Source organism: Rhipicephalus microplus, chromosome 3 (assembly GCF_043290135.1).
Source record: "Rhipicephalus microplus isolate Deutch F79 chromosome 3, USDA_Rmic, whole genome shotgun sequence".
Classification (NCBI taxonomy): Eukaryota; Metazoa; Arthropoda; class Arachnida; order Ixodida; family Ixodidae; genus Rhipicephalus; species Rhipicephalus microplus.
Genome location: NC_134702.1, coordinates 255263211 through 255289659, shown reverse-complemented (window position 1 = coordinate 255289659; position 26449 = coordinate 255263211). Strand labels below are relative to the sequence as shown.

At 48.1% G+C, this 26449-nt stretch overlaps 1 protein-coding gene across 1 annotated transcript in view; it reads right to left on the bottom strand.

Annotated features, from left to right (window-relative positions):
* The window catches only part of LOC119168610 (neprilysin-1), a 638470-nt gene that overhangs the window by 63393 nt on the left and 548628 nt on the right, over window positions 1–26449 (bottom strand). The window contains exon 20 of the mRNA XM_037420008.2: window positions 8338–8403. Coding sequence (XP_037275905.2) covers window positions 8338–8403 — 66 coding nt within the window. The remainder of the gene's footprint in view (window positions 1–8337; window positions 8404–26449) is intronic.

Genomic DNA, 26449 nt, shown 5'->3' with positions numbered 1-26449 from the left:
AGTCAGGTAGCGTATTCGTTATTGAAACACATATCGCAAGTACTTCAAAATTCAGGGGGCGCAATGGGGCGCTGTGGCTGCAAAAGGTAACTTGTAACAGTGGCAAAGATGGTAGGTGCAATGTGTGGTGGTGGTAACAACTTTATTGTAAACTCTGGCAAATTCATGGCCTGGCCTGAGGCCGTCCTCGAGGAGGACCAGAGGCACTGTCTTCTCGCTGCCTCATGGGCTTGATGGATGGCCAAGAGTTGATCCTGGAAGTTGAAGTTGAGCAGCGCGGCCGTTTACTACGCCGCAGCTTCATCTGGGTGTGTGCGCCATATAATTTCTCAGTAAGAAGTGCGGATTAATAACGTGACAGCGTTAAGAAGCTTATTTCACAGAAAATCCAGCGTCAACGTCGGCGTCGTTGGTTGTGAGCGAAAAACTAATCATTTTATGCGTGGTTGAAAAGTCGAGAACGGGGAGGAGGAGGAGAAGAAGGAAAGAACTTAACGTCCGGCGAGTTGCTGGGGTAGTCTCATGACCCCGCCTAGGTTACGGCCAGGAGTCCTTGAATCCGGGTGGTTTCCTCAGCCTGCTGGACAGCCCACATCTGATCCTAGAGGTCGGGGCTGAGCATTGCGGCTTCCAACCGTGCGTGAAGGCTGTTACTTGAGGCCGCATACTCGTCATGGGCAGTGATCCCTCAGCATTCCCATAACTTATGTTCCAAAGTGGCTCTGGAGTCACAGCACTTGCACTTGCCCATTTTGTAGATATCTGGATATATAATGTGCGAGAGCGCAGGATTCAGATACGTCCTAGTTTGTAACTGCCACCATTCGACAGACTGCTTTTTTTGTGAGGCTTGGGTGAGGGGGTGGTGCTTCTTGAGCCCTTAGATGCAGAAGCTCAAGAGAAAGACAAGAAAAACATTTATCGACTTCACACACAAAACAATCACCACACTGTGGCTGTCTGTACAACACGCTGGTTCCATATCTCAGACCTAGAGCCCTTATGTCTACGCACACGCGAGTAACGCATGCGCCCTCACTACTCGGAAGTCTAATTCCGTCGTGTGGCTCTCACGCTCCCGCTGAAGACGATGGCGTCGATGACGCTACCTCGCAACGGGAAGGTTGCGAAGTGCACCGGAGCTCACGAGCAGATGATCAGCTGCTAGTCCTAAGCCAGGCGGCCGCACACTGCGGCCGACACAACACCGAGGTCTCACCTTCAATTGGCGGTTGTGTGGACCGGCTCTGACGTGGCACCATGGCCACGATCTCGGTGACTGGTTGTGCCGGACCCGAGTCTGGACAAGATCAGCCGCTCGTCCTGGCCAGCATGCTCGGCCGCCAAATTAACAGCATGTCAGGCCTGGCCCGGAACCACCAGTCGCCTCAGGAACACGCCACGCTCGTCCCGGCTGGGTTGGTGACACCGGCTCGTCCGTTCAGTTCTCTGAGGCCCAACGCCTAGCGCTTTTGCTAGCGCCGTGTTCTTCCTCTGCCCGTCGCTGTTGCGAAGCTCACGCGCTCACGTGCATCTAACCCCACGCACACCTTCGTCTTCGTCAGTTGTTTTTCGCTCTCGGTTTTACTTCCAGTTTCAATTTTAGTAGTGGGAAACATTCTTATCACACTACCCCCAACTTCCAGTACGTTGTACACACGTAACACACACGTAACACACAGTTTCTGAATACAACAAAGGTTCAACACACTCTAAATGTGTATAGATGTAAAAAGAAGAGTCGCACTATGACGATAAAAAATGTGTAGAATGGTAATAAGTTACTGCTCGGCAAAAGCCGCACGAATTATCTAGCCGGCACCAACGTTGTCCGCACCACGAATGTGTTCTACCTGAAAGTCGTCTTGCATAAGAAGGAGACTCCACCGCAGGGCGCGATGATTAGGTGCTTAGCTGGCTGAACATAATTCCATGGCTGGTGGTCACATTGCAACGTGAATGGCTTGCCATAGAGAAAAATGTGGTATTTGCAAACAGCCCAGACTACAGCAAAGCATTATCTTTCAACTGTGGAGTAGGCTGCTTCACGGGTTAGTAATTTACGGCTCACGTAGGAAACTGGGTGCAGATGGCCTTGGTGTTCCTGGAACAAGATTGCTTCTAAGCTCCACGAAGACACATCCGTGCGCAGAACATATGGCTTATGCAAGTCGGGTGATTTTAGCACGAGCTCCGTGGAAATAAATTCAGCACGTGTCAAGACGCTCTGTCATGTTCTTCACCCTATGTTAACTCAGTGGTGTGGCCTTTCTTTGCAAGTTCCGTGAGCGGAAATGTCAACTCAGCGTAATTGGGCACAAAGCCGCGGTAATAACCTGAGTGGCCGAGCAAGGCTTTCAATTCCATCTTGGTGCTTGGCGGCACAGCTGCTTGGATCTTATCAGTAATGCTCTCACTCGTCTGCAGCCTTACTTGCCCCAACAATGTGGCCCAAAAAAGTAGTAGCCGCACAGCTGACCTCACATTTCGCTGGTTTTATAGTTAGACAAGCCGCTCTTACGCACTCAAACAATCCCTTTAGGGTTAAAAGTGTTCTTCCCAAGTTTCAGTAGCGACGAGCACATCGTCGAAGTAATATAGCACATTAGAAATCCCCTCGGTGACGATTCCTATTAACCGAATAAATACTGCCGGCACAGTCTTGATGCCGAAGGACTTAAAGTTGAAGTGCTACAAGCCAGATTCACATGAGAAGGTAGCGAGCTCTTTCGACTGACTGGCCATAGGTACCTACTAGTATTATTTAGTAAAATAAAAACGCGAGAAGTAGTTGCATCCCGTAAGCTTAGCGAACGTCGCATCTGTGCGAGGGATCGGCTCACAATCCGGAAGTATGACCTTGTTCAGTTGTCGGAAGTCAATACACAAACGCATGATGCCATCTTTCTTCTTGACGACCAGTATGGGCTAGTGGTAGGCTGACATTGACCCTTCAATGACACCTAACTGCATCATATTCTTCACTTCCTCCTCGACGGTATCTTTGACAGCAAAAGGTAGTGGGTAATGTCGCACCTGTATGGGAGCCGCTCAAGTCAGCTTCAACTCACATTGAACAATGTCAGTCTTCCCAGGTACCTCTAATAAAACGTATCTGAATTCTTTAAGAGCCACTGTGGCTTGTCGTGCATCAGCGTTGAGCTCCGATGCTGTGGTAACATTCGTCCAATCTTGTATGTGGTCTGTGTGACATGTGTTGAAGTCGCCAGGGACGAGCGAGAATTCAGGAGGCTGGGTTACGTGAACCTAGGTTTATTCCAAAACCACGTTCTATTCTAGGACCTCCACCACGCGCCACGCGCACCTCGAGCACACGTGGTTTCCAGTTTTAGCTGGCTTGTCCTAAGTTGCAGCATCTACAACATCTGCCAATGCAATCGAGCGATGTTCGCTGCAACAGGAGGCTTCACGTACCTGCCATGTCTGGTATCCTGGCAATGCGAACGAGTGTCTATATTACAATCACTGGTACTGGCACTATCTGCGTTTTTGTGGCTTCGGGAATATGGGACAAGCTCCGTCCGAGTTCTACACACAGCACCAGTGTCAATGTTGGCCCTATAAGATCGAGGCTCATCGGCTGGGGCTTGTACTGTCCCATTGCTCTTGAGGTCTGTCATCCACACGACATCGCCATAAAGAAGTTCCGGCAAGTGGCGGACTCCGGGACGTCTGTCGAAGTCTTTCCATTGACGTTGTCTGTATATTTCCTCAAAATTGCGATGGCTGTTTTGGTCTGGCGATTGGGGTGTCAGCTTGGTGGAACACAGAGGAAGTCTGGATCTCAGCCGACGACCCGTGAGCAGATTGGCAGGACTATATTCATTCTTCAAAGGAGTAGACCTGTAAGCTAGAAGTGTAAGGTAAGGGTCCTTGGTCTTCGTCATGGATGCCTTTGTGATTTTCACTGCAGCCTGTGTAATTCCATTGCTCTGAGGATAGTGACGGCTAGGTGTAATGTGCTTGAAACCATAGCATAGTGTGAAGAGTGAAAACTCAGTCGACTAAATATTCCGGGTCATTGTCGGAAACCAGTTCCTCGGCAATTCCGTGGCGTGCAAAAATTGATTGCAGTGGTTGATTACGGCTGCGGAAGTAAGGTTCTCAAGTCGAACTAGTTCAGGGTATCTAGAATAATAGTCGGTAGCTATCAACCACCACTGGTTCTTGAAGTGAAACAAATCTATCGCAATGCGTTGCCAATGCCTCTCAGAGAATTCGGAGCCTATTAGTGGCATGTTCCTGTTTACTCTTGTTTCGATGCATTGCTGACATCGCTTCACCAGGGACGAGATGTCATATTCTATGGCGGGCCACCAGACACAGTCTCTGGCTCCAGCCAATGTATTTGTTATGCCAAAGAGTCCTTCGCGCAAGAGTCGTAGGATTTCTTTTCGGCCTGAGTCGAGGACGACAACTCACGATGCATAAACGAGTGAACCGCTCTCGACAGTGAGATAGTGTCGGTGGTCATAGAATGGTTTTAGGTCAAGTCCTAAGTCTCTCCTAGAGGGCCACTCTTTCTCGCACAACAGACGAAGTTGTGTGCAAGTAGAGTCTGCTTGTTGGGATGCCTTTAATCATTGTAAACAGTGTTGCTTTATCGAAATAGAGGTTGTGATAGAGCACAGGAAAACTTCAACGCTTTCCTAGAGCTCGCTGTCTCCTGTCTTTTGCAGAGGCACTCTCGAAAGTGCATCTGCAGCTAGAAGTTTCTTGCCGGGCACGTATGCAACCTCATGTAGATATCGCATAGTTTTTATCTTTATCCGCTGTAGTCTAGGCGTCAGTCGTCAAGACTCTTTGAAGTGAAGATTGGAACCAACGGCTTGTGATCCGTCTCTAGCTTGAACAGCTTGCCAACAAGGTAATCGAGGAATTTATCGCAACCCCAGACTAAAGCAAGAGCCTCTTTTTCAATCTGAGCGTAGCGCTTCTCGGTTTCTGCGAGTAACCTCGAGGCGTAAGCGATGACAGAAAACTTACCAATGGTTTGCTTCTGCTCGATTAATGCTCCCAGTTCAAATAATGATGCGGCGGTGGTGACGACTGTTTCTTTTGATGGCTCGTAGACTCCAGGGACAGGACGAGATGAGAGCACCGACTTCCACCTGTTGAATGACTGCGCTTGCGGAGAACCCCAAACAAATTCTTGCTTTTGTGACAACAATCTCTCTAATATTCTGCAGCCACAAACAGAAGTGTTAGTGGCTGCAAAATATTAGAGATATTGGGAACGAACTTCGCGAAGTATGTTGCCAATCCGAGAACCCTCTGCAGCTCAGTCCTGTTTTGGGACACTCCATTTTCATTATAGCTTCAACCTTATTTTCGTCGGGTCTTATTCCTTCTTCACCGAGCCAGTGTCCTAGGAATGTAAGGCGCTGAACATTAAACACGCACTTGCTGTCGTTCAGTGTCATTCCAGCTTTTGCAAGTGCCTGCAGCACGTTTCGGAGTGTCTCATTGTGCTCTTGTCCGTTGGAACCCCAGATGAAGATGTCGTCTATGTGACAGACAACTCGACTGATGCCTTGTAACATGTACGCAATCTGCTTCTGGAAGTGTTCAGGAGCTGACGCAATGGCAATTGGTACTTGATAAGACAGATGCTTGAGCTAGTTGGTGATTGGAAATCAACATATTTGCAAAGCGCAAGGCTACGATAGTTACGACGTAACTACGAAAGAAGAGACGAGTACAGAAACAGCGCTCTTTCTGTCCTTGCCTCTTCTTCTGTAGTTACGTCGTGACTACTCGTAGTTTTGCGTTGTGCGAATGTGTCAAATGGTAGTCGGTTGAAGTAGAAGCCACCAAACGGCAAGATGAACGTGGTGAGTTTCCTTGATTCTTCACAAAGTGGAATTTGCCAAAATCCAGTGTTGGCATCGAGTTTGGAGAACACCTTAGCTCCATGAAGAAGTCCGAGAGTGCGCTCCACGAAAAGAATAAAATGCCATTTCCTGAGAACGTGGCGGTTCAGATCTTTAAAGTCGACGCATATTCTCACGTTTTCGGAGGGCTTTGGAACGACTATAAGTGGTGCAAACCACTCGGTCGGCTCATCAACTGGTGGTATGACACCAAGTTTCTGCATCCTTTGAAGCTCCAACTTGGTCTTCTTGTGCAATAGAATTGGGATGTGGCTCGGGGAGCTGATTGCAAAAGCTTTTGCTCCTGGTTGAAGCTGCAGCCTGTGTTCTTTGAGCAGCTTGCTGAGTCCTTGGAACACTTTTTGCTTACTCTCTTCACAAGCATACGCAGGTGCATTGGACATCAACTAACAGCGTGCTTCTCAAAATGTGTTTCCTAATGTCAATTTAACGAGTAGTGTTCTTTTAGTGCAAAGCATTTTTTATCAAACTTTGTGGACTTTGCACATCTCTATCTATCTAGCTTCCTACGTTTGGGTGCTCTTGTGGTCACCCCCTTAACTCGGGGTGATTCAAAATTAGCATGGGAGGGTAAGGTGGTTTGACGAATCTGACGCGCTTGTTAAGGCATGAATTTTGTCACAATCCTGTTGCTACCTCGTGAAATATTTCCCACCTGACAGGGGCAGATACCCCCGGGAACATATGTGCCGCTGGTATGCGAGTATGTGCCGCAGGTGGTTGGCGCTTAGTATCTACCCAGGAACGACGAGAACACACTTGGGCATTTTTAACGCATGAGCGTTAAGAAATACCCGACATCGGTAACGTCAACCATACGAATGCAAAGAATAAATGTCAGAGTCCCAGCTGGAATCAAACCAGAGCATTAAGTGAGGTAATAAAGAATTTCACCACAGAGCTACACCAGGTCTCGGAGCTACTTTTCCAATACACACTAATTTTCTTGAAACGTCAATAGTGGTTGCAGTGCTGCCTACCCAATTTTATGAACATTTAATTTGTACTCGTTTGATACAGCCGTCACGTCGAATTAACATCAATCATGGTTAGTTGCCATGCGCTGAAGTTGATTTATGTAGCAGTATCCATGGCCACCATCTTCGCGAGCATCAGCGCTTCATATCAGCTTCTGGTGTTGACACATGTTCCAGTTGGCATCGTTGCGCAAGTGCAAACAACTGGTCATGTACACACCTAGGACTCTTCAAGATATGTGTGCATTCAACATTTCTACATATGGTAGCGTCATTCCATAACGTGCTGCTCAATAAAAAACTGCAACACGGTCACCTTCAATTAGCACGCTTCGCATAACGTCGATTCCCAGGTATGTGGGATCTGCCAAAATTTTTTATCATAACTTCCAAGTAATACTAAAGATAAAAAATATGTGAACAGGGGGTGTGTACTTCAGCCGAGGTTATGTGTACTTGTCTTTTTCATGGCTGCAAATGGTTTCAACCTTGAAAAGACAAGTCCGCTTGCGAAAACGTGAACTGACAATTTTTCTTGGCGAGCTTTCACCTTCCTGCGTACCATAGCGAAATGGATGGGAGTATCGAAACTAAATCGCGGTGCGCTAAATGGGCATGCCTTGCGTTTCTTTTTTCTTTTTTTATCTGTTCTGCAATAAACTAAAGAAACTGACATTTGGAAGATAGATGTTTAGGAACTGTGTAAACAGACATTTTGCAAATCAACCTACATTATTTATCAGGATTACTTGCCCAGCACCGTAGCTTCCCTGGCCTCCTGTGGCTAAAAAATGAACTAAGGCCGAGGAGACCTGTGTGCGCATGCTTCAATCGATGTCCTACAGCAGCCCGGTTGTACTGGCCAAAATAGACATAGAACAATGTAGTGCACTGTGTAAATTCTGCAGCAGCCGGGCTGACCTGTTTCACATGGTTTTGGCCTGCCAGTCTAATAGAAGAACCGCGTAAACTACGAAGCCAACGTGAGAGGGTGCTTTGTCAAGCCCAGCTCTCGAGGCCTAGTGGAGAATCGTGGAGGGGGTGCGAATCGCAGCGCATTGCAAAGCGATCTCAGAATAAGGACGCGACTAGTCCACTCTTGAACCACAATTTTGCAGTAAATGTTTCATTCATTCATTCATTCATTTACAAGGAGGTTAATTCGTTATGGCTAATTAAGCAGTTGAGCCGAACACATAGTCTTACTACATGCGATCATCAGCAGCGTGAATTCCGGTCACGTCATCATAGAGCACGTCAGCCAATTTTCAACTCTGGAGAAAGTTATGAAAAGCACCCACATGTATTATATGAACGTTTTTAAGAATATTTGGATCACCCGCTGGTATAGCGCTTCTCATTGGTAAGGAATTAATGCACGCTGTACTATGTTTAGTTCTATAGAAGACGAACCAGCCGTCATACTTAGCTAGGTATAGGCTCACCTCATAGATAGGTGCAACGACCATGTTGTCCAGAATGTTCTCTGGCAGCGTAGACATGCCGTCAATCTGCGTGCAAGTGAATGACCATATGGTATTTATTGAACAAAAGTCATGTAACTCTACAAAAGAGATAGCAAAGGCTACAGGTAATATTATTTAGTTTATATCAGAGTTCAAGCTTTCGAATCCATCTCACTCACTCACTCACTCACTCACTCACTCACACACACACACACACACACACACACATATATATATATATATATATATATATATATATATATATATATATATATATATATATATATATATATATATATATATATATATATATATATATATATATATATATATATATATATATATATATATATAGGCAGGCATGGTGGTTGAGTGGCCGTAGCGTTGCATATAGTCCAGTACATCCTCCGTGAGCGGTCACAACGTGCTTTATTTCAACGTGGTTTATTTCGACGTTTCGGCCTAGAGTCTGGCCTTCATCAGGATTGAAGATACAATTTGTTGGTGCTCAGCTTTATACAATCTCAAATCAGAGGGCAAGGAAAGAGGAAAAAAGACGGAAAGGAAAAAAAGAAAAAAAGAAAAAAAAGAAAAAGAAAAGAAAAGGAAGAAAAAAGAGAAGAAGAGAAAAATAATATACGGTGGACTCCCCTCGGGCGCCCCCCTTCCACTCTTCCCTTCACTTTCCCCCTCCACTCTTCCCTCCACATCCCCCTTCATCTCTCTCCCCTTTCTCCCCTTCACCTTTCTGATGTCAGCGGTCTGTGTATGTTTGCTTTCACTAACGCATTCCTCCCGATCAGACGGCGCCTCCTGGCACTGGCGGTTCGGTGTGGGGCAAAAAGTTTTTTTTTAGGAAGTCCTAAGCCTTTAACTACTCTTTTTTAGGAAGTCCTAAGCCTTTAAGTACTCGGAGTAAACAATTCGTTGTAGAAGGAGGGGTGCCGCGTATTGTGGCAGAGGCTGGTAAGCGGGCACTTTAGGAACTTCTAAGTCTTTAACTACTCGGCGCCCTGTCAACATTTCGTCGTAAAAAGAGGGGTGCCCCGTATTGCGGTAAAGGTTGGCAAGCGGACGCAATGCGAATTCTTTGCCCGCTTCTGGATTACGCGTGTAGTGGGGGCCTCCCGGCTGTGCACAGGGTTGCTGTTGGGCATGTCATGCATGGCACAATTGATTGGGTAGTAAAATAAAACAGAAAACAGACGACAGCTGCACTTAGGAAGAGTAGTTACACTTGGAATTGTTTTGGGTTGTCCAGTGCTCTTCGCAGCTGCAGTGCCGTGAACTCAGTTACTATTTTCATTGTTGCCGTTATTGTTTTCTAATGCTTTAATTGCTGCAAGTGCACCAGGATTCTCATTTATTCCTCTATCGAGGGTGTTAAATCGGTGGATAAGGTATGACTCCCGTTGTTCACGTTCTCGATTTGATTTAAATCCCGTCTCTAAGAGCGTTACTGATAGTTTGTCGAATGCATTGTCGGAAAGATTGAGATGTTTTGATAGAGGTAGACTTGGGGCTGATTTTGCATGGGCTCTGTGATTATTGAAGCGAATCCTAAATGGTGTTCTGTTTGTCCGATGTACTGCATACCACACACGTTGCATTCGAGTAGGTATACCACATTAGAGGAATCGCATGTTAGGTTTCCTCGTATGTTAATCGAAAACTTGGACTGCGTGCTGGTTGCTTTGTCTGTTTCTCGCATCGCCTTACATACAAAACATCGTGGCTTTAAACAAGGGTGGCATGAATTATTGGGGGGTGATGTGTTAATTTGGGAGTGGACAAGGGTGTCTTTGAGGTTACGCGGTCGTCGGTAAACGACGCCTGGAGCGGATGGGAATGCGCGTTTCAGACGTTGACTTTGTTTCAGAATGTTGTAATGTCGTTTAAGTATTTTGTTTACATTGGGAAAGTTTGTTCTGTAAGTCAAGCAGAGGTTTGTTTGTTGTGGGTCTTCTTGTGGTGGTCGCTTCATAAGTAAGTCTTCACGCTTTAGTTTTCTCGCTTTTTGAGCAGCGTCATTATTTACATGGGGGGGGGGGGTATTTTTGTTTCTCGAGCATAAGTTTTAGCCTCAGTGAGCTCGTGTCAAAGTCAGCGTCTTTAGAGCAGATTCGCTTAAACCGGTGAGCCTGGCTGTATGGAATACTGTTTTGCAGTGGTGTGGGTGATCGCTTTGGTAATGGAGGTATTGTTGTCGATCCGTTGGTTTGCGATATAGGGTTGCAGAGAGCTTCTCTTCTTCTATGGTTATGGTAACATCAACAAAATTTACGGTAACTTGTGAGTATGTGTGTGTGAAGTGTATGTTCGGATGTACAGCATTGTACATCGACACTTACAATGCTGTACATCCGAACATACACTTTGTTTCGGCCAGATCGGTAAACGACGTGAATGTCGTACTCTCTTAGCTGAAGCGCCCAACGGGCGATCCGGCTGGTGGGATATTTTAACGAGGAGAGCCAACATAATGCGTGACGATCTGTAACCACGCTGAATGGGCGCCCGTAAATATAGGGTCGAAACTTGCCTATGGCCCATATGATGGCTAGACACTCTTTTTCGGTGACTGAGCAGTTGGCTTCTGCTTTTGTGAGTGCGCGGCTGGCGTAAGAGAAGACGTACTCACCAAATCCAGGTTTACGCTCGGCGAGCACAGCACCGAGGCCAACTCCACTAGCATCCGTGCAGTGGCGTAACTAGGGGGGGCAAGGGGGTACAAGTGCCCCGGGCGCCACTAGGGAGGGGGCGCCAAGCCGAGTCCTCGGGTTGGCGCCCCCTGGAAAGGTTGTCAATGTTTTTTTCCGTAAAACCGCCTGGAAGGGGGGAGGGGCGAGGTTGTAATGTACGACTGGAAGTGGGGATGGTGGTGAAGGAAAGGGTTGCCGCAATGGCTTTTGCATCGGGAAAAGGATCCTCTATTTTCATTTTGCTGCGCTACCTCCGTGCCTTCCCATGACCCTCGGCTAAGCTTTGTTTTGTGCTCCGCAGCACTGGGTTAGATGAGTTTCAGCGAACCCCACCAGCCTCCCAAACCACTTACTGAAAGCTTCCCTGAAACTAACCACGTACGTAAACAAAATAAAATAAAAAAGTTCGAATGCACCTTTTTTGAGTAAGAACAGAAAACTCCAACGAAATAGCCGATCGTCCAACGACTAATCGTCCACGCAGCGGCGGAAGGAAGGGCGAATATAATCCGTGACCTCGGCACCAAAGGCTAAACAAAGGCGTTTATTCGCAGAGTTCTCTGGAGGAAAGACGGAGAAAGCGTGACACGACGGCGACGTTTGTTGATTCCCTGCATCGCGGGCGCCAGCAAAGCAATAGAAGGGCGGGGGTCAACGTTTCCCACATGCCATCCACCGCCATGGGCAGGTTCATCCTTTGGCCCAAAGAACACGCACCTGCGAAAAAAGCGCAGAGCGTAGTGTACCCGACAGCATGTGCCGACTGCCCCGCTTCGTACGTTGGAGAAACCAAGAACTTCCCTGAAAGAATGCGGCCGCACAAGGATGACCTCCATCAATGGAACAGCGAACGGAGCGAAACGGCAGAACACTCCGACCAGTTTAACCCCCATACCAGACCCGAGGGCGCGGTGTCTAGCTGGTTGCTTTGTTTTGTACTCACCCTGCATTCCTTGGGATGCACAAATAGCGCGAAAGCTTAGGTACGAGAAACTTGGGCCTGGGAAGCGCCCGTGCCGTCAAGATTTTTGCAGTGTGGACTGGAAGAGAACAATGACGGGTAAGGGACTTCCGGAAGTTTGAATAAAAAAAGAAAAATACTATACAAAAACGCGGGCGTAGCTCATCGAAATCAGAACTGGTGGCCCTTGGCCTCCGAAATGGCCCGCCGCGCGCCAGTAGGCAATCGCGGAAGCCTACATTAGCGCTTTTAATGGGGGGGGGGGCTGTAGTAATAATTATTATTAATAATAATATTATTATTATTAATAATAATAATATTATTATTAATAGGAGCTGTAGTAATAATTATTATTAATAATATTATTATTATTAATAATAATAATAATAATAATATTATTATTATTATTATTAATAATAATAATAATAATAACAAACATTATCACGGGCATAATGAGGGGCGCGGAAATATATTTGCCCTGGGCGCCGTCCTATCTAGTTACGCCACTGCATCCGTGTGTATTTCCGTCGGGGCAAGAGGATCAAAATGTCGCAGTATAGGAGGTGACGTAAGAAGGTGGCGGAGTGTGGCAAATGCATCATCACAAGCTGACGACCAACTAGAAAGGTCGTTGTTGCCGGCAAGAAGGTCAGTCAAGGGCGATATGATGGAGGCGAAGTTGCGATTAAAACGACGAAAATGTGAACATAAACCGAGGAAGCTGCGAAGTTCTTTTAAGGTCTTCGGCTTAGGAAATTCGGCAACGGCACGGAGTTTCGTCGGATCCGGAAAAACGCCATCTCTAGATACAACATGGCCCAAAATTAGGAGTTTTCGAGCGCCGAAGCAGCACTTCTTCAAGTTGAGCTGTAGACCGGCGGAGGTGAGGCAAGTAAGCACTGTCTTGAGCCGCTGAAGATGCGTTGAAATGTCGCTTGAAAATGTCACGACATCGTCCAAATAACACAGACATGTCTGCCACTTCAGGCCACGGAGGATGTTGTCGATCATGCGATCGAAAGTGGCAGGCGCATTGCAGAGCCCGAATGGCATGACGTTAAATTCGTATAAGCCATCAGGGGTAACAAAAGCCGTCTTGGGGCGATCAGCCTCAGCCATGAAAACCTGCCAATAACCTGAACGCAGATCTAGTGACGAGAAGAACTCCGCGCCTTGTAAGCAGCCAAGGGCATCGTCTATGCGAGGTATTGGGTAAACATCTTTGCGCGTGATCTTATTCAACCGGCGGTAGTCGACGCAGAATCTTATTGAGCCATCCTTTTTCTTGACTAGAACAACTGGGGATGCCCACGGTCTGTTAGAGGACTCAAACACACCTCGCTTCAACATGTCGTCAACTTGTTCCGCGATTATGCGACACTCAGGTGCCGATATCCGATACGGACGCTGACGTAAAGGAGCGTGAAGGCCAGTTTCAATTTCGTGAGATACTGTTGAAGCACGGCCTAAAGTCAGTTGCTGGTGGTCGAAGCTGGTGCGGAAGCACTCGAGGAGGGCGATGATGTCGGAGCGCTGCTGGGCCGTAAGGTTGGTGTCGATGCAGCGTGAAATTGCGTCGGTGAATGATGGGGAAGAGGATGACGCACAGCAATCAACAGCGTCAATAGCTAGCGTAGTCGAGTGGTCAGGAACTACACGTGCACTCGAGGGATCAATGTCATCGCCAAAGCCCAAGCACTCTCCGCACAGTATCTTGGAAGGTGAGGGAAACGGATTTAAAGCATAAATTGCACTTGATGCGTCGTGAACATTCAGAACGGCGAAAGGAATCAGGAAGCACTTGCGGCGAACAGCGGTTTCAGAAGGCGTAAAAAGAACAGTTGAGCCACTAGAGACGTCACAGGAAAGCGGAACTAGGGCGGATGAGAACGGGGGTATCGAAGTGTCGGCGGCAACGAAAACTTTTGGAGGTGAAAGGGACGAGTCGAGTGAAGCAGCGTCGCATAACGGCGCGAACTCCACTTCGGTGCGAGCACAGTCGATGACAGCATGATGAGTGCAGAGGGAGTCCCCGCCCAATATAAATGTCATGGGAACACTGCGGGAGCACTACAAACTCGACGACATAAATATCGTCAGCAATAGCGACACGTGCTGTGCATGCAGCAAAAGGGCGAATTGATTGCTCGCTCGCAGTGCTCAAAACGAAGTCGTGAAGAGGCATTGTTACCTTTTTTAGTCGCCGGCAAAGTTTTTCACTCATTACAGACACTGCGGCGCCAGTATCGATCAATGAAAAAACAGGTATACCTTCAACGGAGACAGCAACGACGTTGGACGGCGAAAAACAACGTATTCTGGTGTTCGAAAGATCCGCAGTTCTTGCCCCCGGAACTGCGGCTCCTAGTTTTTCTCAGGGACAGGGCGAGGTCGACGTAGCATAGGGGAAAGAGAACGGCGTTGAGGTGAAGGCGACCGGTGTCTGTTGAAGTTCCGGCGAAGTGAAAATGTGTCCATGGTCGCAGTCTCGCCACATACAGCAGGCTCTGGTCGTTGCGGAAAATCATAATTGTTGGTCCTGACGTCGTCACGCAAAAAAAAAACGCATGCCGTCGACAAAATCGTGCCACATGACCCGCAATTTCACAGGCGAAGCATATGGGGTGGTTGTCTTGAGTGCGCCAAGGCTTCTGAAAGCGTGGAGGTGGTGGTCGGGAGAAAGGACGGGCAGCTGGTATATAGGCTGAGTCGGCACGACAAAGGGGCGCGTGGACGTAGGCGTTCGCGACAAAGAAATGTGGCCGTTCGCGACAGGCGGACGTCGGTTTCCGTTCAGTGTTTTGGCATAGGTCAATGGAGCAGCCACAGGTGCTGCGTGAGCAGTTGGTAGCACCTCGGACACTTGCTCCTGGACTACTCGCTGTATTGATGGCGCTAAAGTAGATGGGGCACCTTCGGAGGTATAAGGCACGAGGCACAACTGGCGTGCGACCTCCTCTCGTACAAATTGCTTGATCTCGAGAAGCAAAGTGGTGTGGTCTATAGCAGTGCCAGCCGACGTTAAAGCAGAGATTGTTGCACATGGCGCGCTGGCACGACGAGTGGTGTCACGCTGTTTCCAGAGCTCATCATAGCTTTGACAAGTTGGATCACTTCCAATACCGTTTGCGGGCTTTTGGTGACAAGCATCTGAAATGCGTCGTCAGTCACGCCTTTCAAGATGTGTTTGATCTTCTCGGCTTCTGTCATGGCCGAGTTGACACGCCGGCAAAGGTTGACCACATCTTCGATATAACTGGTGTAATTCTCACCATTCTGTTGAGCCCTAGTACGCAAGCGCTGTTCGGCCTGTAGTTTGCGAAGCGCTGGACGGCCAAACAAGTCCGCGAACGCCGTTAGGAAGGCCGACCAGGTGGGGAGGTCTTTCTCGTGATTATGATACCACAGAGTGACGACGTCGGTCAAATAAAATTGGACGACACTAAGCTTGTGCGCATCGTCCCACTTGTGCTTGCTCACCCGGTCGTATTCGTCGAGCCAGTCTTCCACGTCTTTGTCATCAGTTCCACTGAAGGTAGGCGGATCACGTTGCCTGAAAGGAGCCGAGACAGACAGGAGCTGCCGTAGTTGGAGCCGAAGCGACCACCTGCTGATCGTCGTCCGTGGACATTGTAGCAACTGGAGGCAACGTATGGTTTCGCAATTCCAGGATTAGGCGTTACCCAGCACTCTCCATCAATTAAAATGAGGCGTTTTAGAGTGGCATTATTTATAAAACAGGAGAGCGGTCACGACACGTCAAGTGGTAATGGCGGAACCAGTCTGAGTCCCCAGCCAGCCAAACGTCGTCTTCTTTACCGACTGAGTCATACCCCCTGCCTTTCTGAGTAGCACTCATCTTCTTCACTACAATATATATATATATATATATATATATATATATATATATATATATATATATATATATATATATATATATATATAAAAAAGAAGTGTACACCTAAGGGCTCGTTTTTCCATGTTTTGACACAATATTATTGAAATCTAACAGACAATGAAGAAGGAGAGAAAGCAACAAAATGGAGAAGGCAGGGAGGTTAAGAAGAAAAACATCCGGTTGCCTACCCTACACTAGGGGATTAGGGAAGGCGACAAGCAAAATGAGAAAGAGGGAAGACAGGGAAAAAAGAAGAGACAAACAGTAATTTCACTGCAGCGTGTAGAACTCCACCGCATGTTAGAGGCGTTCACACAAGCCTGTCTTTCTCAAGAAACACAGCAGGGCTCTCACTGCCTTGTGGGCTGTCGAGGGATGTGAACGTTGCTGTAATAGCACTTGCACAAAAAGAGGCCGATCATCCAGTCACCGCATTGCGTTGGAAATACTTGTCTGTCTGAGGCAAATCGAAGACAGTGGCACAGCAGGTGTTCGATATTTTCATCGATGCCGCAAACATCGCACGCCACACTGTCAGTGATTCTGATTAACATGGTGTAAGCTTTTGCGAAAGCGTCTCCCAGCAAAAATATATAGAGAAGCGAAGCTTCACGTCGATGTAGGCCGGGTGGAGGCCGGAGTTGTAGTGAAGGGTCAAGCTCGTGCAGTCTTGTACTTCGTATGCTCGGTGTGTTCCACTCACTCAGTGTGAGACTGCGGGCCAGTTGACGAATCTGCCTCGCCGCGTCCGCTCTAAAGTGGAATTGGAACGCTGTTTGCTTCTTCATGTGACGTGCGAGCAGCATGATGTGCAGAATCATTTCCGCTTATACCATAATGCCCAGGTAACCATTGAAAGACGATGTCGTGGCCTTTTTGTAATAAAAGGTGGTGAAGTTTCCCGGTTTGGTAGGTCAACTGGTCGTGGCATCCGCGTCGGAGAACTGACAGCAGGCACTGTAACGTTGGTTCTGAGTCAGAAAACACGGTCGATTTACTTGGTCTTTCTTCAGCATTGATGAGTTCCAGTGCACTGCGCAGAGCCTCGAGCTCTGCCGTTGTGGACGTTGTCACATGTGAAGTCCTAAAACACTGAGTTACCCCTTTTGATGTTATTACCACTGCTCCGCTTGAACTAGATGGCGTAGTCGAGCCATCCGTGTAAATTTGCACGTGGTTACTGTAGTTTTGTTACAGTAGGAATAGACTCAGTTGTTTCAGGGCATGCGTCGGTAAGTCTGATTTTATCCGCATTCCTGGAATCATTAAGTGAACTCGCTACCGGCTCAAGCTTCGAGGGGGAAGTAGTGGCTTTGATGTAGGTGCATACGCCTCAGTAAACGATGAACGATGCTTGCAGACAGTAGCACCGTATGTCGTGCGGGGCGTTTCAGCAGCGAGGCTCGGCAGGTGGTGAGAAGGGGTCCTGGCATAATGCCAGAGGTGCATGCGCATTGTCTCGGTAATAATATGCTTCTTTATCGAGTGATCTTGAGTGATGGCAATGATTTCAGCCGTTGAAGCACTGCGGGGCAATCCAAGGCATATCTTAAATGCTTGGGCTTCAATGCTTTGAATTGCGCGCAGGTTGGTCTTGCTGGTGTTAGATATTGCAGGTAAGCTGTAACGTAAGAATCCAATAAAAAGCACTCTGTACAGTTGTAACATGAATGGTATGGGCATTCCTCATTTCCTTCCTGCAAAGAATTTGAACATGTGACATGTTGCGATCAGCCGCTTCTTCACATAATTCACGTGGGGAGTCCACGGCATGTTTCTGTCTATTATGACTCCCAAGAACTCGTGGCTTCTGCTGAACGATATGTGTCTTCATTAATCGATATGCTATAGGCAGACATTGCTTCTTGCGCGTGAACGCCAGCACTGCACATTTTCGGCAGGACACCTCGAGGCCTTGTTTACGAAGGTAGCATGACGTCAACAGACAATAATGCCAACGAATGTACAGAAAGTTACTATAACCAATGTAATGTAAATAAGAAGAAAAAAAAGTGGGTGAAAAAATAACTTGCTGTGAGCAGGAAGCGAACCTACTGCCAGCAAAGAACGCGTATATATATATATATATATATATATATATATATATATATATATATATATATATATATATATATATATATATATATATATATATATATATATATATATATATATATATATAAGTGGGAGTAATAATTCACTGGGCTAGTTAGTCTTCGTGAAGGTATGGGATATGGGACAACGGGAGCGTTGTCAACAAGGATAAATATATTTATTTCCCAACCGTTTCGGGAGGGGTCCTCCCTTCATCAGGGGATGAGTTATACTGACATGAACTTCCAAACTTCGTTGCTGCCGCGTCCCTCTCGCCTTGAAAGATTTTTGCGAGAGTGAGAGGGAACTAAAAAAAGGAAAAAAAAACTAAAAAGGTGGCGAAAAAGACGAAAAATAAAAAAAGAAAGAAAAGAGAGTAAAAAAGAGGAAGAACCACTGTCAACACTGAGAACGAAACCAACTGTCCGTGTACGTCCACATACGGTTCTTATCACGTGCTGTTCAGTTCTCGACGTGTGTCGGGCCACCCAAGATTGTCGCCGCAGTGCCGGGAGGGTCCGTGACGGCGTGCGTAAAGAAAGGGTTTCCCAGTAATGGGTCAGTCGGCGTGCGGCGTGCGTAAAGGAAGGGTTTCCCGTTAATGGGTCGGTCGGCTCTTTACCTTTAATCTTCGTCCGTTTCTCTTCAATGGTCATCAAGTGGTATGCGAACGTAAACACTTTGTATATGCATGTGGAAAAAAGAAACAAAGGAAGAAAAAAAGAAAAAACAAAAAACAACAAAGGACAGTGTACACGTACGAGTCAGGCAGAAAAAAGCATGGTCTCCAGCTATCAATCTTTGTCACCAATTGCCTCCTGGCTTACTTCACGGAGGCAGTTGAGTTTTCGGGGTCCTCGTTGATGCCGGCTACTAATGTTCGAAGTTTGAAAATAAAATATGCCTCACGCTGTTGGCGCTCACGTCTGTTTGAGAAACCGGACTGCAAAAGAGTTATGCTGATATTTTCAAAACTGTGGCTTGGCAGGTGCAGATGTCTAGATAAAGGTACGGCAGTGAAGTGGCGTGGTAACGGTGATTATTGAACCGCAGCCGAAATGGCGTGTCTGTTTGGCCCATATATTCTTGTCCGCATATGTTGCAATGTAGCTTGTATGTTACGTTACTGGAGTCACAATTAAGGCTTTCAGTGATGCAGAATTTGGAATCCGAGAAGTTCGCTTTGGATTCACGTGTTGTGACCATCTGTGGGCATACCTTGCATCGAGCTTTTCCGCAGGGATGGCACCCTGATTGAAATTTGGGGTTTTTGTTTTTGCTACCGGTACCGAAGAATATGCCTACCGGTACCGAAGGCCTACCGGTACCGAAGAATATGCCTACCGGTACCGAAGAATATGCACCGATATGCGGGAATTTGAGAGGCACGCGGAACACCTAAAGCAATTCTTATTGAAACAAAATTATCCGGAAGACATTATTGACGATGCCATACTTCGTGCTCGCAACGTGAACAGGAATGATATAATTAAGGGACCAAACAGAGTATCTAAAACGACTTCTCAAACGAACCTTGTACTAACTTACTCCTCCTCAGCGCCACGAATCAACAACATACTTTCCCGCCATTTCAACATAATCAGGCAAAACAAACGACTAACTTCTATTTTCGCGAAGCCACCTCACGTGGTGTACCGCCGGGATAAAAATCTGAAGGACAATCTTGTCAGAGCAAAAACAAACACCCCCAAATTTCAATCAGGATGCCATCCCTGCGGAAAAGCTCGATGCAAGGTATGCCCACAGATGGTCACAACCCGTGAATCCAAAGCGAACTTCTCGGATTTCAAATTCTGCATAACTGAAAGCCTTAATTGTGACTCCAGTAACGTAATATACATGCTACATTGCAACATCTGCGGACAAGAATATATCGGCCAAACAGACACGCCATTTCGGCTGCGGTTCAATAATCACCGGTACCACGCCACTTTACTGCCGAAGCTACCTTTATCTAGACATCTGCGCCTGCCAAACCACAGTTTTGAAAATATCAGCGTAACTCTTTTGCAGTCCGGTTTCTCAAACAGACGCGAGCGCGAACAGCGTGAGGCATATTTTATTTTCAAATTTCGAACAGTAGTAGCCGGCATCAACGAGGACCCCGGAAAACTCAACTGCCTCCGAGAAGTAAGCCAGGAGGAAATTGGTGACAAAGGTTGATAGCTGGAGACCATGCTTTTTTCTGACTGACTCCTACGTGTATACTGTGCTTTCTTGTTGTTTGTTTTTCTTTTTTTTCCTTTTTTTCTTCCTTTTTTTCTTTTTTCAACATGCACATACAAAGTGTTTACGTTCGCCTACCACTTGATGACCATTGAAGGGAAACAGACGAAGATTCAAGGTAAAGAGCCGACCGACCCATTAACGGGAAACCCTTCCTTTGCGCACGCCGCACGCGGACCGACCCATTACGGGGAAACCCTTTCTTTACGCACGCTGTCACGGACCCTCCCGGCACCACGGCGACAAGCTTGGGTGGCCCGGCACACGTCGAGAACTAAACAGCACGTGATAAGAACCGTATGTGGACGTACATGGACAGTCGGTTTCGTTCTCTGTTTTGACAGTGGTTCTTCCTCTTTTATACTTTCTTTTCTTTCTTTTTCTTTTTCGTCTTCTTTCTCCCCCCTTTTTTGTTTCTTTCCTTTTCTTAGTTCCCTCTCACTCTCGCAAACATCTTTCAAGGCGAGAGGGACGCGGCAGCAACGAAGTTTGGAAGTTCATGTCAGTATAACTCATCCCCTGATGAAGGGAGGACCCCTCCCGAAACTGTTGGGAAATAAATATATTTATCCTTGTTGACAACGCTCCCGTTGTGCCATATCCCTTACACACACACACACACACACACACACACACACATATATATATATATATATATATATATATATATATATATATATATATATATATATATATATATATATATTATGAGACCACGTCCGGTACGGCAGCAACCAGGTTATCCTTTTTTAATCCAGACGCACGAGCCAGAGAGCCAGCCCGCGTGACATACGATGATGATCACTACAATGGTTTGGTCATACAGATGAAGATGAAGTACATAGTCAGCGCTCACTTTATTTTCCCCCCTTCGCGAAAGAGGGCAGCAAGTTAGAAAGAGTTGGGACGCCGAATATATCGTTTCAGTCGAGAGACGTGGGCGATCTCGGTGTGGCGGCGACGACGATCAGAAGCCGCGTTGACAGGAGCAACGCGATAGTTGACTTCAGATGTTCGTTCCAGGACGGTGTATGGACCGAGATACCGGTGAAGGAATTTTTCGCAGAGCCCAGGTACACGAACAGGTGTCCACAAAAGGACTTCGTCGCCTGGGCGGAACACAACAACTCGACGCTTCGCATCAATGTCGATTTTTCTCTTGTCCTGAATGGCAGCAGTGTTGGCACGGGCGATTTTACGGCAGCGGGCGACGCGAGCGGCGAACTCTTCCGGGAGAGCTGAAGATGGATTGGAGGATGTGGACAAAAAGGTGGTGTCCAGAACAAAAGTCGGTACACGGCCATACACGAGAAAAAAAGGGCTGAAATTCGTTGTACGCTGTATGGCAGTGTTATATGCGAACGTGACAAAAGGAAGTATTGTGTCCCAGTTTTTGTGATCTGGTTGCACGTACATAGAGATCATGTCGGACAAAGTTCGGTGAAAACGCTCAGTCAGACCATTAGTTTCCGGGTGATACGCTGATGTGGTCTTGTGAATAGTGTTAGAGGCCTTTAAGACTTCAGCAAGGACATGTGAAAGAAATGTCTTGCCACGGTCACTAAGGAGCACACGCGGTGCGCCATGTCGTAAAATAATGGCGCGAAGGAAAAAATCGGCTACTTCAGAGGTAGCGCCAGATGAAAGAGCTGCCGTCTCCGCGTAGCGAGTAAGGTGGTCTACGGCAGTAACAATCCAACGGTGACCGGCTGGCGTAAGCGGAAGAGGTCCGTATAAGTCTATGCCCACAAATTCAAAGGGAGTGGACGGGCACGGCAGTGGTTGCAGTGGCCCTGCGGGAAAAGACGTGGTACGTTTTCGGTGCTGGCATGACGCGCAGGAAGCGACGTACTTGGCGACAGAAGTGGAGAGGCCAGGCCAAAAGCAGCGAGTCCTGAGGCGGTCGTAGGTCTTGTGGAACCCTAAGTGGCCAGCTGTCGCATCGTCATGAAACGCTTGTAGAACTTCCAGACGAAGTGAGCGAGGAATGACGGGAACCCATTGGTTACCGAGAGGATGGTAAATTTGCCGACATAATGTTCCCTCTTGAAGCTTGAAACGGGCAAGTTGCCGTCTTAGGCGGCTGTTTGGAGCACGCGATAAGCCAGTCAGCCGATCGATGATTGTGCGGCAGTAGGTATCGGCATGTTGGAGCGAGGCGAGATCTGTGGACGAAAGAAGGTCCGCCGAGGCAATTAACTGTTTCGAAGGAGCAGCCGTCTGTTTGGTCACTTTGGCGGGCGGTGACGAACAGATGGAAGGTGACACTTCGGCGCTCTGCGAGAGCGGGCAACGGGACAAAGCGTCGGCATCTTGGTGTTCTCGGCCCGACCTATATGTGACGCTGTAGTCATACTCTTGCAATCGTAGTACCCAACGGCCAAGGCGTCCCGACAAATTTTTGAGAGACGATAACCAACACAGAGCATGATGGTCAGTCACTATTGTGAAATGCCGGCCGTATAAGTAAGGACGAAACTTTTGTATGGACCACACGATGGCGAGACATTCTTGCTCAGTGATGCTGTAGTTTCGCTCAGCATGTGATAGAGTACGGCTCGCGTAGGCCACGACTTGTTCTTCGGAAGCGTGGTTCCGCTGAAGAAGGACAGCACCGATGCCAAGTCCACTTGCGTCAGTGTGTAGCACAGTAGGTGCTGCAGGGTCGAAATGGCGAAGCACTGGCCGTGATGTGAGGCATCGCTTGAGGGTGTGAAAAGCAGCTTCGCAGTCATCCGACCAGACAAAGGGTGCGCTCGTGGTCAGAAGTTTGTGTAGAGGAGCCGCAATAGTAGCGAAATCACGTACAAAGCGGCGAAAATACGACGCTAAGCCAAGGAAGCTGCGGAGGTCTTTTTGTGTGGTTGGTGTAGGAAAGTGCAGCACCGCGGCAACCTTGTCGGGATTGGGCTCAACGCCATGTTTACTGACGACGTGACCTAATACCTTGATGCTGTGACTGGCAAACCGACACTTCTTAGTGTTGAGCTGGAGACCGGCCTTAGCTAAACACGTGAGGACTTCGTCTAGCCGTTCCAGGTGCTGTGAGAAGCTCGACGAAAAAATGACAATGTCGTCCAGGTAGCAAAGGCAGGTCTTCCATTTTAATCCCCGCAGTACCGTGTCTATCATCCGTTCGAATGTGGCTGGGGCATTGCACAGGCCGAAAGGCATTACATTGAATTCAAAGAGCCCATCTGGGGTAGCAAACGCAGTCTTCTCTTTATCAGACTCGTGCATTGGAATCTGCCAATAACCGGAGCGCAAGTCAAGACTTGAAAAGTACTCGGCACCTTGTAAAGTATCAAGAGCGTCGTCAATGCGAGGCATTGGGTAGACGTCCTTACGAGTGATTTTGTTAAGTGATCTGTAATCAATGCAAAACCGTACCGAGCCATCCTTTTTTTTCACTAGTACGACAGGAGAAGACCATGCGCTTGTCGAAGGCCTGATGACGTTGCGCGCGAGCATGTCGTTGACTTGTTCTTCTATAAGCTTGCGCTCAGAAGCCGACACACGGTAAGGGCGGCGGCGAATCACACGGGATCCGTCGGTGTCGATACGATGGGCGGTCACTGTTGTTTGACCCAGACCTTCGGAACAAACGTCAAAGCAAGTTTTGTGCTTCATTAATAACGCTAGCAAGGCATCCGTTTGCGTTGGGTTGAGATGTTCACACAAAGTGGCCTTGAGAGCAGGAAATGCATCTTCCGCTGGCATACACTTTGAGGATGACGAAGCAGATGAACCAGTGACGACACAAAGCGGTGCTTCTTCGGTAATGCTGGCAACAGTGGTCCCCTCAGGCAAAAGAAGTGGTTCTGGCGTCGTGTTGCAGGCCGTGATGCTTGCATAACCACGGGAGAACCGCACTAAACAAGATGCGATGGTGATCCCTCGAAAAATGCAGCGCTGGCAAGGAGCAACCACAGCGTCACCATCTAGAATGTCACGTGACTTGATCGTAAGGACACGTTCTCGTCCGGGAGGCAGGAGGAAATCCGCCGCTGTCACAAGGTTGGGTGACGAAAGGTCGGCAGCAGAAGAAAGCTCAGTGTCGGTAATACGAATGAGGGGCCGACCACACGAAATTACAGCAGACGCCGCTGACAAGAAGTCCCATCCTAAGATTATCTGATGAGCGCACGAAGACAGCACAGCCAATTGTATGTGATGACGGATTCCATCGATTAGAATACGAGCAGTGCACAACCCGGTCGGGCGAATTGGACTGTCATTAGCACCGCATAACATGGGACCGGCATAAGGAGTTTGCACTTTACGCAGGCGAAAACACAATTCACGATCAATTACCGAAATTGCGGCTCCAGTGTCTATAAGGGCGTCAACAAAAACACCTTCCACAGAAACAGGCAGTAAATTAGCTGGACGAGACGGAGGAGTTGTAGCGTTCCGACGACAAGCAGTTTCCCCTCCAAAAACTGCACATTCTAGTTTTCCGAGTCCCGAGAGATCGGAGCGGGACGCAAGGGTGATGACGTACGCCGAAACGGTGACGGAGAACGGCGGCGAGATGAACGAGACGGATGAGGCCCAGCATGAGACCGTGGAGGGGAGGGCGACTGACGGAAGGTGGATGGATACGGTGCGGGATCGTATTCATCGGGTCGCGGGGAAAAGTCTCTCTCGTAAGCTGAGTAACCGCGTCGTTCATCCTGCTGACGGCGGCGGCAAAAACGGGATATATGACCCCTTATTCCACAGTAGAAGCAGATGGGGCGGGGAGGACGCCATGTAGAATAGTGGCGTGGCCTTGGCGCTTGCGTTGTCATCGCAGCCACATGGTCGCATCCGACGTCCGCAGGCACGGTTGGAACTGGTGCAGGGGCCCGCGATGCAACTTCTGCGTACGAAGGCACTGGGAAGCGTACAGGAGACGGGGCATGTGCAGCGCTTGTCATTGACGCCAGTTCGTCCTTGATTATCTCTCGCAGGTTGGGAGGAGGTGTGTGGACAGACGCAACGGTAGGGTTGCCTGGAATAAGGCCGTGAAGTTCTTCTCTGACAATTGTGCGGATAAGGGCCCGCAATTCATGCTCTTTGGTAAAGCGAGCGTCGCAGGAGGCGTGTGGAAGGCGCATGGAATGAAGCGCGTCCAGGCGTTGGCATATAGTGATGACGTCCCGGACGGTAGTCGGATTCTGAATCACGAGAGCATTGAAGGCCACAGAGTTGATGCCTTTCAGTAGATGTCGGACGCGATCGGTCTCCGTCATGTCATTTTGTGCTCGGCGACAGAGAGCCAGGATATCTTCAATGTAGGACGTATACGATTCGTCGTCCCCTTGAATGCGGGTTGCGAGCTTCTGTTTCGCTACTACAGAACATCCTGCAGACGTGCCAAATACCTGACGGAGATGCCCCGTGAAGGCCGACCAGTCGGAGAAGTCGCTCTCGTGGTTGTAATACCATGTTTTAGCGACGCCATCGAGGTAAAAAGGAACGTAGCGCAGTTTGTGCGCCTCGTCCCAATAATTACAAACGCTGGTTCGATCATAACTGTCGAGCCATTCTTCGACGTCTTCGTTGCGAAGGCCGGAAAATACCGGAGGGTCTCGATGAGAGGTACTCACGGTGTAGTGAAGCCTAGGAGGCTGAGAAGGAGCGGTTGCAGCAGTGGGCGGGTTGGGTTCTGCCATTGCTGTTGCTTGAGGGCACAACCGTCGACCAGACCGGAGCTCCAGGGGTGACGGGTAGAGCAGGACGTGGGAACCAAAGCACGCTCCACCACTTATGAGACCACGTCCGGTACGGCAGCAACCAGGTTATCCTTTTTTAATCCAGACGCACGAGCCAGAGAGCCAGCCCGCGTGACATACGATGATGATCACTACAATGGTTTGGTCATACAGATGAAGATGAAGTACATAGTCAGCGCTCACAATATATATATATATATATATTGACGCAAGGCGAACGCAGTATTCAAACTACGCGCGCTAGTTCGTGCGCCCCCCCCCCCCCCCAAGAGATCAGCGGCTTGATGATCAAACAAGAAAAGGCCGTGACGGCGCGCGCTTCCTCGGCACGGGATTTTGATGAAAAAAAAGTGGACCACCGCTCGAGGGTTTTTTCTTTCTCGGAGATTGATCCCTTTTTGCTGATCGCCTGTTACAGACGCCGCCACTTTTCGGGCACAAGTTCGCCCCAATAAACAGTTATTCGTAC